Raw genomic sequence first — 13,913 nt, 5'->3', positions numbered from 1 at the left:
ATACTCAAATCAACCAGTATGCTTACTGAAAATGTACATGACCTGGCCAAAGCACAGGTGTAATGACTCAGAAATTCAAGGTGTAAGTATATGCATATGCATTTTAAAAAAAAAATATGCCAGGTAGACCACTAATGTTTGGAAAGCACTGCATGACCTTTATCCTTGTTTCTCCTGATCTTGGTATTCTACAATTCATTAAAAAGTATCATATTAATTAAAACTATAGCACTTTTTCCTAAACCATGAAGGTTTTTTTCCATTTTGCCAGCATTTTAGAGAAATATCTAACTAAAAAGCTATGACGAGGAAGGAAACCATTTTTTCTTGTACTGCAAAATTATGAAGAGGCTTGCTGGCATGTATTACAGATATTCCCAGTAAAGTAATATATTAATGTATAATTTATTCTAACCATTTCCAGTGAAAGACATAAATCACACCTGACACATCTGATAAAAATATTTTTTTAAAAAGAACAAAATCCATACAAGTAATTTTCCTTTCTCTCATTAACTGTAAAAAAAAAAAAAAAAAAAACCCAAAACCAAAAAAAAAACCTTACTAGTGGTTATTAAAATATATAAATAATTCATTTACTACCTTCTATTCAAACATCATTTGAGCACTCCTGCATGCTGCAGGACCAATGATAAGCAGAAAGGGGAAGTAAATGTGTTGCATGGTGGAGCAGCTGGTCTAAGATAGATAAACTGATAGCAGCATAGTTGCAAGAACATCTAATCGTAAAAAGTCAATGTTGGTACAACACAAATGATGCTATAAAGTAGTTTTTAAAATACCAAGGAAATCCCCATTTCTTTACTGACAAAGAAATAAACATTTGTTTGTAAAGGTAGTTGAATATTAAATTTAGTGAAGTTGGTAAGTGTGCTGGTGTATTGTGGTTGTATAAGAGATGTGCCCTTTCAGGAAATACACAATCGAGTATTTAGAGATAAGGAGCCATGATGCACAGTGATGCGTGTAACTTATCCTCAAATGGTTAAAAAAATTGTGTGTATGTGTGTGTGTGTGTGTGTGTGTGTGTGTGTGTAGAATGAAAGAGAAGGGAAGGAATACAGTACAGACACATAACTAATAAGATAAAATGTTAATAATAAATCAATCTGGATAAAAGTATGTAATTTTTTGTAATACTTTTATTTTTGGAACTTTCATACATGTATGAACTTATTTCCAAGTAAGGTTTTTTTAAAAGATCAAGAAATGGATAAATGAGAAAAAATTAGCAAAATGCTGATAATTCTTAAGAACAGGTTATATATAGATGGTCATTCTACCAATCTCTCTACCTTTATCCATCTTTGAAATTTTCCACAATAAAATGTTAAAAAAAAATAAAGAGTAGGTTAAACCATGTAAGTTAGCTATTAAAGTGAATGGAAAACAGCAGGCATTCAATAAATGACAGACATATTATAAACTGAGATCTTGAGTGTAGACAAATTAGCATTTGGTATTAAAGTACATACACCAGGCATTTACTGACAGTCCACAGATGTAAGGTGCTCTGCTGGAAACTGCAGCAGACATGCTCACATAAGTCAAGCACAAGCTGACACACTGAAAACAACAAAGGGTAAGAGTCAAAGGAGCTGAGCTTAAAAACCAACATCACCTCTTTCATAAGGCGTATCAGAAAATAACAACTAGGAACTTATCTTCATTGATCATATTATAAAAAAGGTAAAATCATGTATCTGACACAAGGTTGCCACGAGAATAAAGTGAAATAAACAGAAAGTGCTCTCTAAACTCTCAAGCGTTATATACATATTAGTTTTTGTTGTGTTGTATATAGAGCCCAGGTATGGAGAATGATGTTTGCACAGACTAATCAGAATGCAAAGTAGAGTTAAGTATGCCACAGGAAAAAAAAAAAAAAAAACACATCTGGCTAGGAGAGAAAAGAAAGTCTTCATGGAGAAGGTGGTATTTGAGATGGCCCTTAACGGACGAACAGGCAGAAAAAAGTCAGAGAGGAAGAAATAGGATTCTAAGTAAAAGAGAAAATCCAAGGAAAGACATGAAAGGGGGAGAGCATCAGGTATGTAAAGAGTAACAGAGCTTTTGCTATAGTCTAGGAAACAACGAGTAGAATAACCAGAAACATATCTGAAAAAATGAGAATGAAGTGGAGAAGGCCTTGCCTAACTCCTAGGAGGGTTGAGATGTGTGATTCACTCCTTGCCTAGAACAAGGAAGCTCCTCTTCCCCTGCAAGTGCCAATAAGACTTCACTATCCAAAACTATAAAGTTTTCCAAAATAAGGCACTCTGTTTCAAAGAAAATTATTCAAACAAAATGTACCATACTTATACTGCTTATCAAAAGAAATGTTTTCTATTGAGTTTCTGGAAAAAAATCAGTCCCAATGAAAGCAAATATAGTCCAAGAGTTTATAATCTACATTTGGCTTTGGAATATTTTTTTTCAGTAAGGAGTTTCCAAATCATATTTTTATTAAGCCAATATTGAAGCAAGAAAATTCCTTAACTACCAACCAAAAGATCTTCAAAAGTGATCACACAACTGAAGTCAAATTTCCTTATCAACCTGATTAACTTTCACAGAAAATAACTTAATTCAAAATTACACGACCACTTTTCCCTTTTCCCCTCATAATACATAGCTATGCTTTTTAGGAAGAGAATATCCTTTTGCTATTTTTCATAATCCTTTCAGTCGCATACTGTGAAATAATGAATAATCACTCTATCATGATTCATACCTGTGATCATTTTTATGAAGATATAAGAAGCTAAGTAAAATGTCTTGCGACTACAGTACACTCAAAATCGTAAGTCCATTTTACTTTTTTCAATTTTTAAAGATTTTTATTTTAGAGAGAGACAGAGAGAGCACAGTTATGTGATCACTTTTGAAGATCTTTTGGTGGAAGACGATGACCTGAGCCAAAGTCAAATGCTTAACTGAGCCACCCAGGTGCCCCCATAAGTCTACTTTAATGTCCTTAACTAATACTAAATTTTTTTCACTGCCATCTCCCCCAGATTTTGAATATTAAATTTTTTAATGGTAAGGGAAAAGGCCATAGGATCATTGAAAGTTATATGGAAATATTCTCACCAATTATCTATCCTGACCTTCTCATTCAATAGACAAAACTAGAAGCTACAAAAATTAAGGGACTTCCTTCTGATACATTGCTAACCAAGTAGGACAGATCTAAAGTTTAAAAGTTCTTTGGTACCTGGTACTGATGACACCACATTACCACACTTGGACATTCTTCTGAAGACATGTAACTCCAAGAAAAACTAAACACTAAATACGAATCTATGTCCTTAAAAAAAGGGGGGGGGGGCACAGTATTGCCATTATTTTGAAGAAAGCAATAATGAACTTATACTATGTCCTTCCAAAACTCTTCAACCATCCTAAAGTATTGGAAAATACTCAGCTTTTATATACTTATAGCAGTTTAATGATCAAAAAAAGAAAATGCTGATGAATTAATGAAGCCTTCCCATGAGACACAAGAAGCCATTGCTGTGCTGCCTTCAGAGGCTATGAATGAGCAAGCCTGGTACAGCCTCCTCATCTGAAACAAGGGCAGTGGGTAGGAGCAAATCAGAGAATGAATTTCTTCAGAATGCAGGTCTGGCATTCTAGGGAACCTGCTCAGCACCAAACACAAAGCTATGGGGGATTACAAATGTAATTCAATCCATCATATTAAAAGAATCAGAGGAAGGCAAATCTAGAAAGCCTTGCCCACAGATCAATTCCAAAAGTCAACAGAGGACTCTTAACCCAAAGATGTTCCCAAGACTCATTACCTAGTACATTATCAAACAGGACTACGTTTTCACGTCACACTGATGTTCCTCCATGAGTGTGGCAAGCACGCCGCAACCATTCATTTAGCTGTGGGCCTTGGCTTCATGTAGCAACCAGCCCAACTGCACTACATGGTGCAGCATATACTGCTAGTCTAGTGAGAGGACTTGTGCAAACCTTAACTGCCAAAGCACCACTCTGGTTTTTGCTTCTCTTTCAGAATAAAGCAAAAGTCCAGTTTCTATGACGTCATGTGACACAGGGAAAGTGAGAGCTACCCTCACCACTCTTCGGGTCTTCGTGTCCAACACCATGAGGAAGAAGTGAGGCTTTACTATCTGGTGGGAAAGGATTTTGTGTAGTTAATGAAATCTGCTTCCAATCTGATAAAACGTACATTTGTGTCACTTCAGAATTTAATAAAAAAAACTCTTCAAGATGTGCTAATTTGTTGCTGAACAAATGAAACATTGAGTGTAACAAGAACACTAGACCTAATTAGTCACGTAAAATCCTAATCAATAAAGCCTCTAAAATAGCATGATTTCCTCATAAAGCACATGCAGTAAAAAGTTTCCAAGAGCTTAACTGTATTTATACTGTACAGCTAACATTCATGCAATATGCATATTTACAAACATTATTCTTGAAAAATGGTGTCTTATGTGGAAACAAACTATTATTTGCAAACATTTCACAGCATCGATCACTGCACTAAATGGAAAAAATATTTTAAACTGCTTCCAGTATTTCACATTTAGCCAGTTGCACAGAGCCAGTAGTGGTGGCCAAGTGGACAGAATTTCTTATGACTAATTAGACAAGCTCTGTCTACATCAAAGAACTGACGAAATCTGATTAGACTTACTTGCTACTCCCGATGCGAGTCCATAGAGCAGTCCTCCTCCATCCGACTGCTGCGAGAGTACATGTGCTCCTGGAGGGGGTGGCTTTTCTTGTCTGATAAAGTTATACAATAAGGTTTTCACCAGTTTGCTGGTGTATGGAAGACTACATAAAAAGAAGAAAGAAGGAAATCAAACCCAGAGTTTTGGAAGTCCCTGATTTTGTATAATGATAAATACCAACTATATAATCTGTCAATATTAAAAGGCATTAGCACAATTCAAAGAAATGTGGCACTATCACATAAGAGTGGAGACTGGGCTTTGAGATCAGACTTGAGGCTTAATTCTGGCTTTCCTGTTTCTATGCCATAGTTGTTGGTCAAATCACTTCAACTCTTGAGCTCCGGTTACCTTACTGGTAATCTGTATAACAGGTGAGATATTATAAATTCAGTTTATTATACAGTACTTGGTACTCAAGGGGAGATAGTAACAAAGAATCAGTAGGGAAAAGCAAGAATTAAAAAGCAATAATATAAAGGACTATACATTTTAAATATGAAATTATTCAATTTATGCATGCATACTATATATATGTATACATATATGTATGTACATAATTTTTTTTTAATGTTAACGCTCTTTGCTTTTAAGCCATGGAGAGAAGAGAAGGGAGAGAATACAGCTGGAAAGGGATATGTATCCACAAAGTAAAGTGATAAATCAGTTCCTGCAATCTAGAGAAAACTCTGAAATAGACTCCTGAGCCAAAGCTCAGGCACCTTCTCCATTACCGGTGATTTTCCAGTATGTGCCGACCAGCCTTACAGGATTCTGTGACTGTGCCACAGGTACCATCAAGGGGGCAGGAAGGCATAGCACAGATAACCAAGGCAGCAAGAAGGATGTGAAGAAGACAAGCTCCTCCCTGTCCTGGAGAATTTTAATCAAAGCTACTTTATTTGTATTTGTTTTATATTCTCAAGTTCTGTGAAGAGTGTGTCAGCAGAAGAGAGAGAGAGAGAGAGAGAGAGAGAGTGTGTGTGTGTGTGTGTGTGTGTCTACTCACAGCCCCCGGTTAGGAGACTGTAAGCTTCTGCTCAAGTGCAGAGGCCCCCATACACACACACACACACACACACACACACACACACACACACACACCTGGCACATGCTAGCACACAATACATATTTGTGACTAAATGAAAGCAGAAGCAGTCAGCTAAGAGGCTGCTGGACACGTCCAAAAGCAGGGTAACTGGGTGGAGGTGTGGTAGTTTCAGCGGGACCAGGAAGAAGGGGGAAGAGTCAAAATAAGTTCAGTGGACAGACGTGACTGGATGAGTGCTTAGACGCAGAGAATGATGCAGAAGAAGGAGGAGGACTTCAAAGTTTCAGTTCTACAAAGAAACCACCGGAAAAGGTAAAAAGCCAGGGGGATGAGAGGGGCAGAGAGGAGGGACAGTTTAAAGAGGAAAGCAGAACTTGGCTCCTTCTGCATTGGGTTTGGAGTACAGACAGAGTCACAGAAGGAAACATCTAGCAGGACAGCTGGGACAACAGTGAGGTTAGGGGACAAGACAAGAAATACAGATTTATACAATAAGTAAGTAGAAAAATGTAAAAAGGAACATACCATCGACCTCGCATCAAATATTTGTGACTGATGCTCTGTCGCAAAACCTCCTTGTGGAAGAGTTGGCAAGAAAGAAAAACCACCATTGTTGATACAGCTTCAACTGAGATTTCATATGTAATATCTCTGGAGAAACAGGAAATAAACAGAATAATGATCCCTCTGAAAATCAGGATTGTTTTCTAAATAAACTGTACATTTAAAAACTCAATCAAAATATTCAACATGTTTCTAGGTTACATATACTAATGTGTTTAACATAAAAATTAAATCGAGCAAAAATATGAAACCCTTTCCCAGCCATTGGTTCTTGTACTTGGGTCAGGCTTCCCATTACTTTCCTATTTTCCAGTTCCCATCTCCTGCAGAAAGACCGGTCTGTTAGTGTATAATGAAAATAGTTACCAGCAGTGTTCTGCTTTGGAAGATTCACCCTAAAGCTCCATGTTCATCCCTGTTTAGTTATAACACAGAACCAAATATTCAGATTGCAAAACTGAAGTCCCAGTGCAAGGGAGAAAACAATGCCTTTCCAAGGTGATAATCACTTTACAACGAGGACAATGGTATACCCTCCATCTCTACCTCTAGTGTCTGTTGCCTCTAGGCCAGGTCTGCATGTTCAGCAAAATATGGACAGGGAATACATATACTTGTTTTATTAATAAGCATTTTTCTCCAAAGGTCTCTAAACCCCTTCTGAAATAAATCTTAGATCAAATAAAAAGGAAACAAAGTTTTGGCTGAGCAAAAGCACAAATAGGAATAAACGCATCAAGAAATCTCCAGTTTACTACAAAAGTTTAAAAATTATTATCACGGGAAACAGTAACAGATCACGAAAGTGGTAATCTCGGCAACACAGCAAAGAGAGTAACCATTCCAAGAGAATATCAAAATATTTTGACAGAATCAAAATAGTCATGGAAAGCCAAAACAAACAAACAAAAAAACCACTTAACACCTACTTAAATGAGGCTCATTAAACAAATTAAATGACTTGATTCTAGAACTGGGCAAGCGTAAATTCTACCAGATATTTTAAGAAGTTATTGCCGATAGGAATCTCTTTCAAAAACAAAGTATACAAACAAAAAGAAATAAAAGGCAGTCAAATTGGCAAAGAAGTCAAACTCTCCCTCTTCGCCGATGACATGATACTGTACCTAGAAAACCCAAAAGTCTCCACCCCAAGATTGCTAGAACTCATACAGCCATTTGGTAGCGTGGCAGGATACAAAATCAATGCCCAGAAGTCAGTGGCATTTCTATACACTAACAATGAGACTGAAGAAAAAGAAATTAAGGAGTCAATCCCATTTACAATTGCACCCAAAAGCATAAGATACCTAGGAATAAACCTAACCAAAGAGGTAAAGGATCTATACCCTAAAAACCACAGAACACTTCTGGAAGAAATTGAGGAAGACACAAAGAGATGGAAAAATATTCCATGCTCATGGATTGGAAGAATTAATATTGTGAAAATATCACTGCTACCCAGGGCAATTTACACATTTAATGCAATCCCTATCAAAATACCATGGACTTTCTTCAGAGAGTTAGAACAAATTATTTTAAGATTTGTGTGGAATCAGAAAAGGCCCCAAATAGCCAGGGAAATATTGAAAACACCATAGCTGGGGGCATCACAATGCCAGATTTCAGGTTGTACTACAAAGCTGTGGTCATCAAGACAGTGTGGTTCTGGCAGAAAAACAGACACGTAGATTAATGGAACAGAATAGAGGATCCAGAAGTGGACCCTCAATTATGGTCAACTAATATTCAACAAAGCAGGAAAGACTATCCACTGGAAAAGAGACAGTTTCTTCAATAAATGGTGCTGGGAAAATTGGACATCCACATGCAGAAGAATGAAACTAGACCACTCTCTTGCACCAGACACAAAGAGAAACTCAAAATGGATGAAAGATCTAAATGTGAGACAAGATTCCATCAAAATCCTAGAGGAGAACACAGGCAACACCCTTTCTGAACTCAGCCACAGTAACTTCTTGCAAGATACATCCACGAAGGCAAGAGAAACAAAAGCAAAAATGAACTATTGGGACTTCATCAAGATAAGAAGCTTTTGCACAGCAAAGGATACAGTCAACAAAACTCAAAGACAACCTACAGAATGGGAGAAGATATTTGCAAATGACAGATCAGATAAAGGGCTAGTATCCAAGATCTATAAAGAACTTATTAAACTCAACAGCAAAGAAACAAATAATCCAATCATGAAATGGGCAAAAGACATGAACAGAAATCTCACGGAAGAAGACACAGACATTGGGATCCCTGGGTGGCGCAGCGGTTTGGCGCCTGCCTTTGGCCCAGGGCGCGATCCTGGAGACCCAGGATCGAATCCCACATCAGGCTCCCGGTGCATGGAGCCTGCTTCTCCCTCTGCCTGTGTCTCTGCCTCTCTCTCTCTCTCTCTCTGTGACTATCATAAATAAATAAATAAATAAAAAAAAAAAAAAAAAGAAGACACAGACATGGACAACAAGCACATGAGAAAACGCTCCGCATCACTTGCCATCAGGGAAATACAAATCAAAACCACAATGAGATCCCACCTCACACCAGTGAGAATGAGGAAAATTAACAAGGCAGGAAACCACAAATGTTGGAGAAGATGTGGAGAAAGGGGAACCCTCTTGCACTGTTGGTGGGAATGTAAACTGGTGCTGCCACTCTGGAAAACTGTGTCGAGGTTCCTCAAAGAGTTCAAAATAGACCTGCCCTACGACCCAGCAATTGCACTGCTGGGGATTTACCCCAAATGCAGTGATGCAGTGAAATGTTGGGACACCTGCACCCCGATGTTTATAGTAGCAATGTCCACAATAGCCAAACTGTGGAAGGAGCCTCGGTGTCCATCGAAAGATGAATGGATAAAGAAGATGTGGTCTATGTACACAATGGAATATTACTCAGCCATTAGAAACAACAAATACCCATCATGTGCTTCGACGTGGATGGAACTGGAGGGCTATTATGCTGAGTGAAATAAGTCAATCGGAAAAGGACAAACATTATATGGTCTCATTCATTTGGGGAATATAAAAATTAGTGAAAGGGAATAAAGGGAAAGGAGAGAAAATGAGTGAAAATATCAGCGAGGGTGACAAAACATAAGAGACCCCTAACTCCGGGAAATGAACAAGGGGTAGTGGAAGGGGAAGTGGGCAGGGGATTGGGGTGACTGGGTGATGGGCACTGAGGGGGGCACTTGGTGGGATGAGCACTGGGAGTTATGCTATATGTTGGCAAATTGAACTCCCAATTAAAAAAAATAAAAAAATTTAAAAATAAAAATAAAAAAAACAAAGTAAAAAAAATAAAAAAATAAAAAAACAAAGTATACAAAACACAAGAGGTCCATGCAATTGATGTTATTATGTAATGAATAAATCTCAGTTCTACTCAGAAATCTCTCCTTTAAATGTATTACAGAACAATTCTCTCTCCTAAAATTTCCAAAATTAGTGTTGTAAATATTAACCACATAATACGCAATTCTTCTATTTGTTCTTATTCCTTGAACTGAATGAAAGACAAGCCTGACATGTCATGTTATGATTCATTAATTATTCATTAATGATGATCTGGCTGCTTAGAACCTGAAAGATTTTGCATCATAGTTAACATATATTCATACAGTCCTTGCCTGTCTCAGGAATCTATATTCTATAATCAATTGGCTAGATTTTTAGTTGGGTCAGGGCTTAAAGCCAAATCCTGAAGAACAAAAGATTTTGGTGCAGGGTAAAACCTATCTAAATAGGTGACCACCTCCAGGACATGTGATAATATGCCAGATATTATGCTCCATATCAGAGACACATCCATCAACAAACAGATAAGGCTCCTGCCTTTATGGAGCTTACAATTTAGTGGAGAAAAGAGAAAAGAAGTAATTACACCAAAATAACAATTAAGAGCAATTAATACCATGAAAGGATTATAGGGGATTCTGATTGTAAAGCTCTTCTAAAAAAGTGACATTAAGTTAAGCCCTAAAGCATAACTGTCAAATAGTTATTTGCAGGTGAGTTTTTTTTTTTTTTTTAAAGATTTGTTTATTTGAGACAGAGAGTATATGCATGCATGCAAGCGGGGCTCAATCTTACAACCCATGAGATCATGATCTGACCTGAAATCATGACTCAAGCCAAAATCAAAAGTCACTTAACTGACTGAGCCACTCATGTGTCCCAAGATGAATCTCTTTTTCACTAGAACACATGAGATCCTAACTAGGGATCCTTTCATTTTTTAGTTATTTGTATTCCCAACTCAAGTACATAACAGACACTGAAACTCAATGGATAAATGGATAGGTAGAGGGATCTTTTCTTTTTTGTAAGTTATTTTTTTAAGAGAGAGAGAGAATCTTAAGCAGACTCCACACTGAGTGTGGAGCTCCAGACAGGGCTTGATCTCATGAACCTGAGATCATAACCTGAGCTGAAATCAAGAGTGGGATGCTTAAGTGACAGCCACCCAGGTGCCCCAAGACAGAGGGATCTTTGATTTTTATTGGAACTGACTGCCTGGGGCTCCCTGCATCAGCATTGTGTACAAAACATAGGTAAACTTGGAGGAGAAAAAAGGAAGAGATGTATTGAGGTCATGTAATACCTGATCATAATATAAAATAATACTCATTGCAACAAAAGCATAAAGGGAATTTCATAAAGGACCCACAATGCTGCTAATTGACTGAGAGGACATCTTCTATTCATTTTACTGACCAAAATCCAATCAGCAGTAAAACATGACCAAAGGACACACAGCATGATCTGAATGGAATGACTTAATACCATGAAAATAATAATTCTACACAAATTACTCTGAAAGTCAAGTCAGAAACTTTTCCAGGAATGTCCTAAAGTCAGTCTACACTTTTTATGGAAGAGTAAACATGGCCAAGTCAACCCTGAAAATAAAGAGTGAAGAGAGGGATGTTCACTACCAGGTATCAAGCCATGCTATACAGCTTTAACAGTAAAAACAGCATGGTATTTGCACACACACAGAAAACAGGCAAATGAATGAAACTCACCTAAGAATCAAATGTATGGCCAACACCTGTGGTGTAGACAAACAACATACAACAAAGATGGATGGATCTGCAAATCAAAGAGGACAGAAGAGACTGTACAAAGATGGTGCTAGGACTGGCTCCTTTTACAAAGAAAATAGTGATGGGTCCCTATCTAACAACATATTCTTTTTTTTTTTTTTTTTAAGAATTTATTTATCTATTCATGAGACAGAGAGAGAGGCAGAGACACAGGCAGAGGTAGAAGTGGGCTCCCTGTGTGCGACTCAGTCCCCGGGACCACAACCCGAGCCAAAGGCAGACGCTCAACCACTGAGCCATCCAGGTGCCCCACAACAGACCTACTACAGATGAGTTAAAGACCTGGATATGAATGGTAAAACTAAAGTTAACATAGAAAACATACTCTGATAAGTTTGGAACCAAGCAGAAGAAAGGACTTCTTAAATAAAAGCCTAAGCGTACAAACCATAAAGCCAAAAAATACACTTAATCACATCAAAATTAAGAATTATTGCTCAAAAAATGAAGCCTTGGACAAAATTAACAGGCAGATGATAGACTAGAAGAGCAAGAAACTCTAATCTAGAACTTTACAAACAACTCCTACAAATGGCCAAGAAAAAGGCAAGAACTGCACTAGAAAAAAAGAGCAAAATATATTAAGAGTTTAAAACACTGTGATACCCTTTGTGCCCTGGAAAATATAAAGTACTACCAGGCATATGGTGATAGATAAACCCTTACATACTACTGATGGGATTATTAACCACAGCAGTCATCTTCAGAGAGCTCCCTAGGAATGAATATATATATATATATATATATATATATATATTCATATATATATATACCAAAGAAAAATTCACAGAAACCGTCTGAGGACTGTGGTAGGCAAACTCTAAAATGACCCCCAATAATCCCGGCTTCATATTACTCATATGGCTTTGTATACTGCCTCCCCTCAACTGCAGGCTGAATCTAGTAACTCGCTTCTAACACAATAAAAGTGAGAGGATGCCACTCTCAAGTGGAAGTAAATTTACAAAATGACTACGGCTTGTGTTAGGCACCCCCTCTCTAGTTTGTTTTGTTCTGTTTTGTTTTTGCTTTCTCTGGGGGAGCCAGTTACCTTGTTGTGAGCTGACATATGGAGAAGTCCACCTGGCAAAGAACTAAGGGAGGCCTCTAGTCAACAGCTAAAGCTGAGGGCTTCAGTCCCAATATCCCTAGAGGAACTGAATGCTGACAATAGCAAGTGAGAAATCTAGAAAGCAGGTCCTCTCCTCCGAGCTGAGGCTGCGGATTAGACCATAGCCCCAGCAAGAAGCTCAATTACAACCTTAAGAGATATTGAAGTCAGAGGCACCATGCCAGCTGTACCTGCATGCCTGATCCTAACAAACTGGGAGGGAACCTTGTTTAAAATTTTTTTTAAATGCATATTCATATAACATTTAGTTGAGCATTAAATTAAATGCATAAACACACTTAAAATGACTGTTTACGGGAAAGAAGGGGACCAAGGAATGGGAAAATAGGGATAAGTGAATGGATTAACACCAAATGCTGGGAAGAATGAGCCTTACATGAAACAGTGATGATAATGACCCTTGAACTAAGGAATGTGATCGACTCGATCCTATGCTTGATGTGTTCAAAATCAGGGACAGTAGGATGAAGGGGGGCATCAGAAGCTGGAGGATGTACTGAAGTGGGGAAATGCTTTGACTAATCCAGGAAACAAAGTATATGCAATAAATTGTCTCACTAGAACATTATGAGGACCTCAATGAAAACAATGACAACAGGAATGGAAAACAGCAATCTGACTTGAATAACATGGAACAAAATAAAACTAATGGCACTCAGGGACAGACTGGATGCTTAATGTGGGCAAGAAAAACTAAGACTGGGGCGCCTGAGTAGCTCAGTCAAGAGTCTGCTTTCAGCTCAGGTCATGATTTCAGGGTCCTGGGATTGAGCCCCGTGTTGGCTCCCTGCTTAGCAGGTAGTCTGCCTCTCCCTCTCCCTCTTCCCTTTCCCCTACTTGGATGCTTTTTCTCTCTCATTCTTTCTCAAATAAATAAATAAAATCTTACAAAGAGAGAGAGAGAGAGAAGAAAGACTAAGACTGATGGAAAAAAGACAGGTTTCTAGATTTAGAACTCAAAGGCAGTGATAGCAACCTAAATAAAGAACACTGGGATGTACAATCACTTTACATGTATTTATACATACTGAAGATGTTCCCTTCTTTATCTAGTTCTCGAAATTTTTCTTTTTCCCATGAATGGATATTGAATTTGGTCAAAATCTTTTTCCACACTTACTGACACACTCATATGGCTTTTCTAATTTATTCTGTCACTGTGGCATATTACAAATGATTATAATATGCCAAATGATTGATTTCCAAGTGTTAACCATATCACATTCTTCAGGTATGCCATATTTGATTACAATGTACATAACACAATGCTGAACAAAGACAGTGGAACATTATGTACTATATGAATGA

At 37.7% G+C, this 13,913-nt stretch overlaps 1 protein-coding gene across 6 annotated transcripts in view; it reads right to left on the bottom strand.

Annotated features, from left to right (window-relative positions):
- The window catches only part of DYM (dymeclin), a 343,179-nt gene that overhangs the window by 231,274 nt on the left and 97,992 nt on the right, over positions 1-13,913 (bottom strand). For all 6 annotated transcript variants that reach the window (XM_038543986.1, XM_038543991.1, XM_038543989.1 and 3 more), the window contains 2 exons: positions 6,313-6,438; positions 4,697-4,839 (listed from right to left, as the gene is read on the bottom strand). In XM_038543986.1, the coding sequence (XP_038399914.1) occupies positions 4,697-4,839; positions 6,313-6,438 (269 nt within the window). The remainder of the gene's footprint in view (positions 1-4,696; positions 4,840-6,312; positions 6,439-13,913) is intronic.

The sequence above is a fragment of the Canis lupus genome, chromosome 7, assembly GCF_011100685.1.
Source record: "Canis lupus familiaris isolate Mischka breed German Shepherd chromosome 7, alternate assembly UU_Cfam_GSD_1.0, whole genome shotgun sequence".
Lineage (NCBI taxonomy): Eukaryota > Metazoa > Chordata > Mammalia > Carnivora > Canidae > Canis > Canis lupus.
The sequence above is the reverse complement of the archived record's forward strand: the minus strand, read 5'-3'. Positions and strand labels throughout refer to the sequence as shown.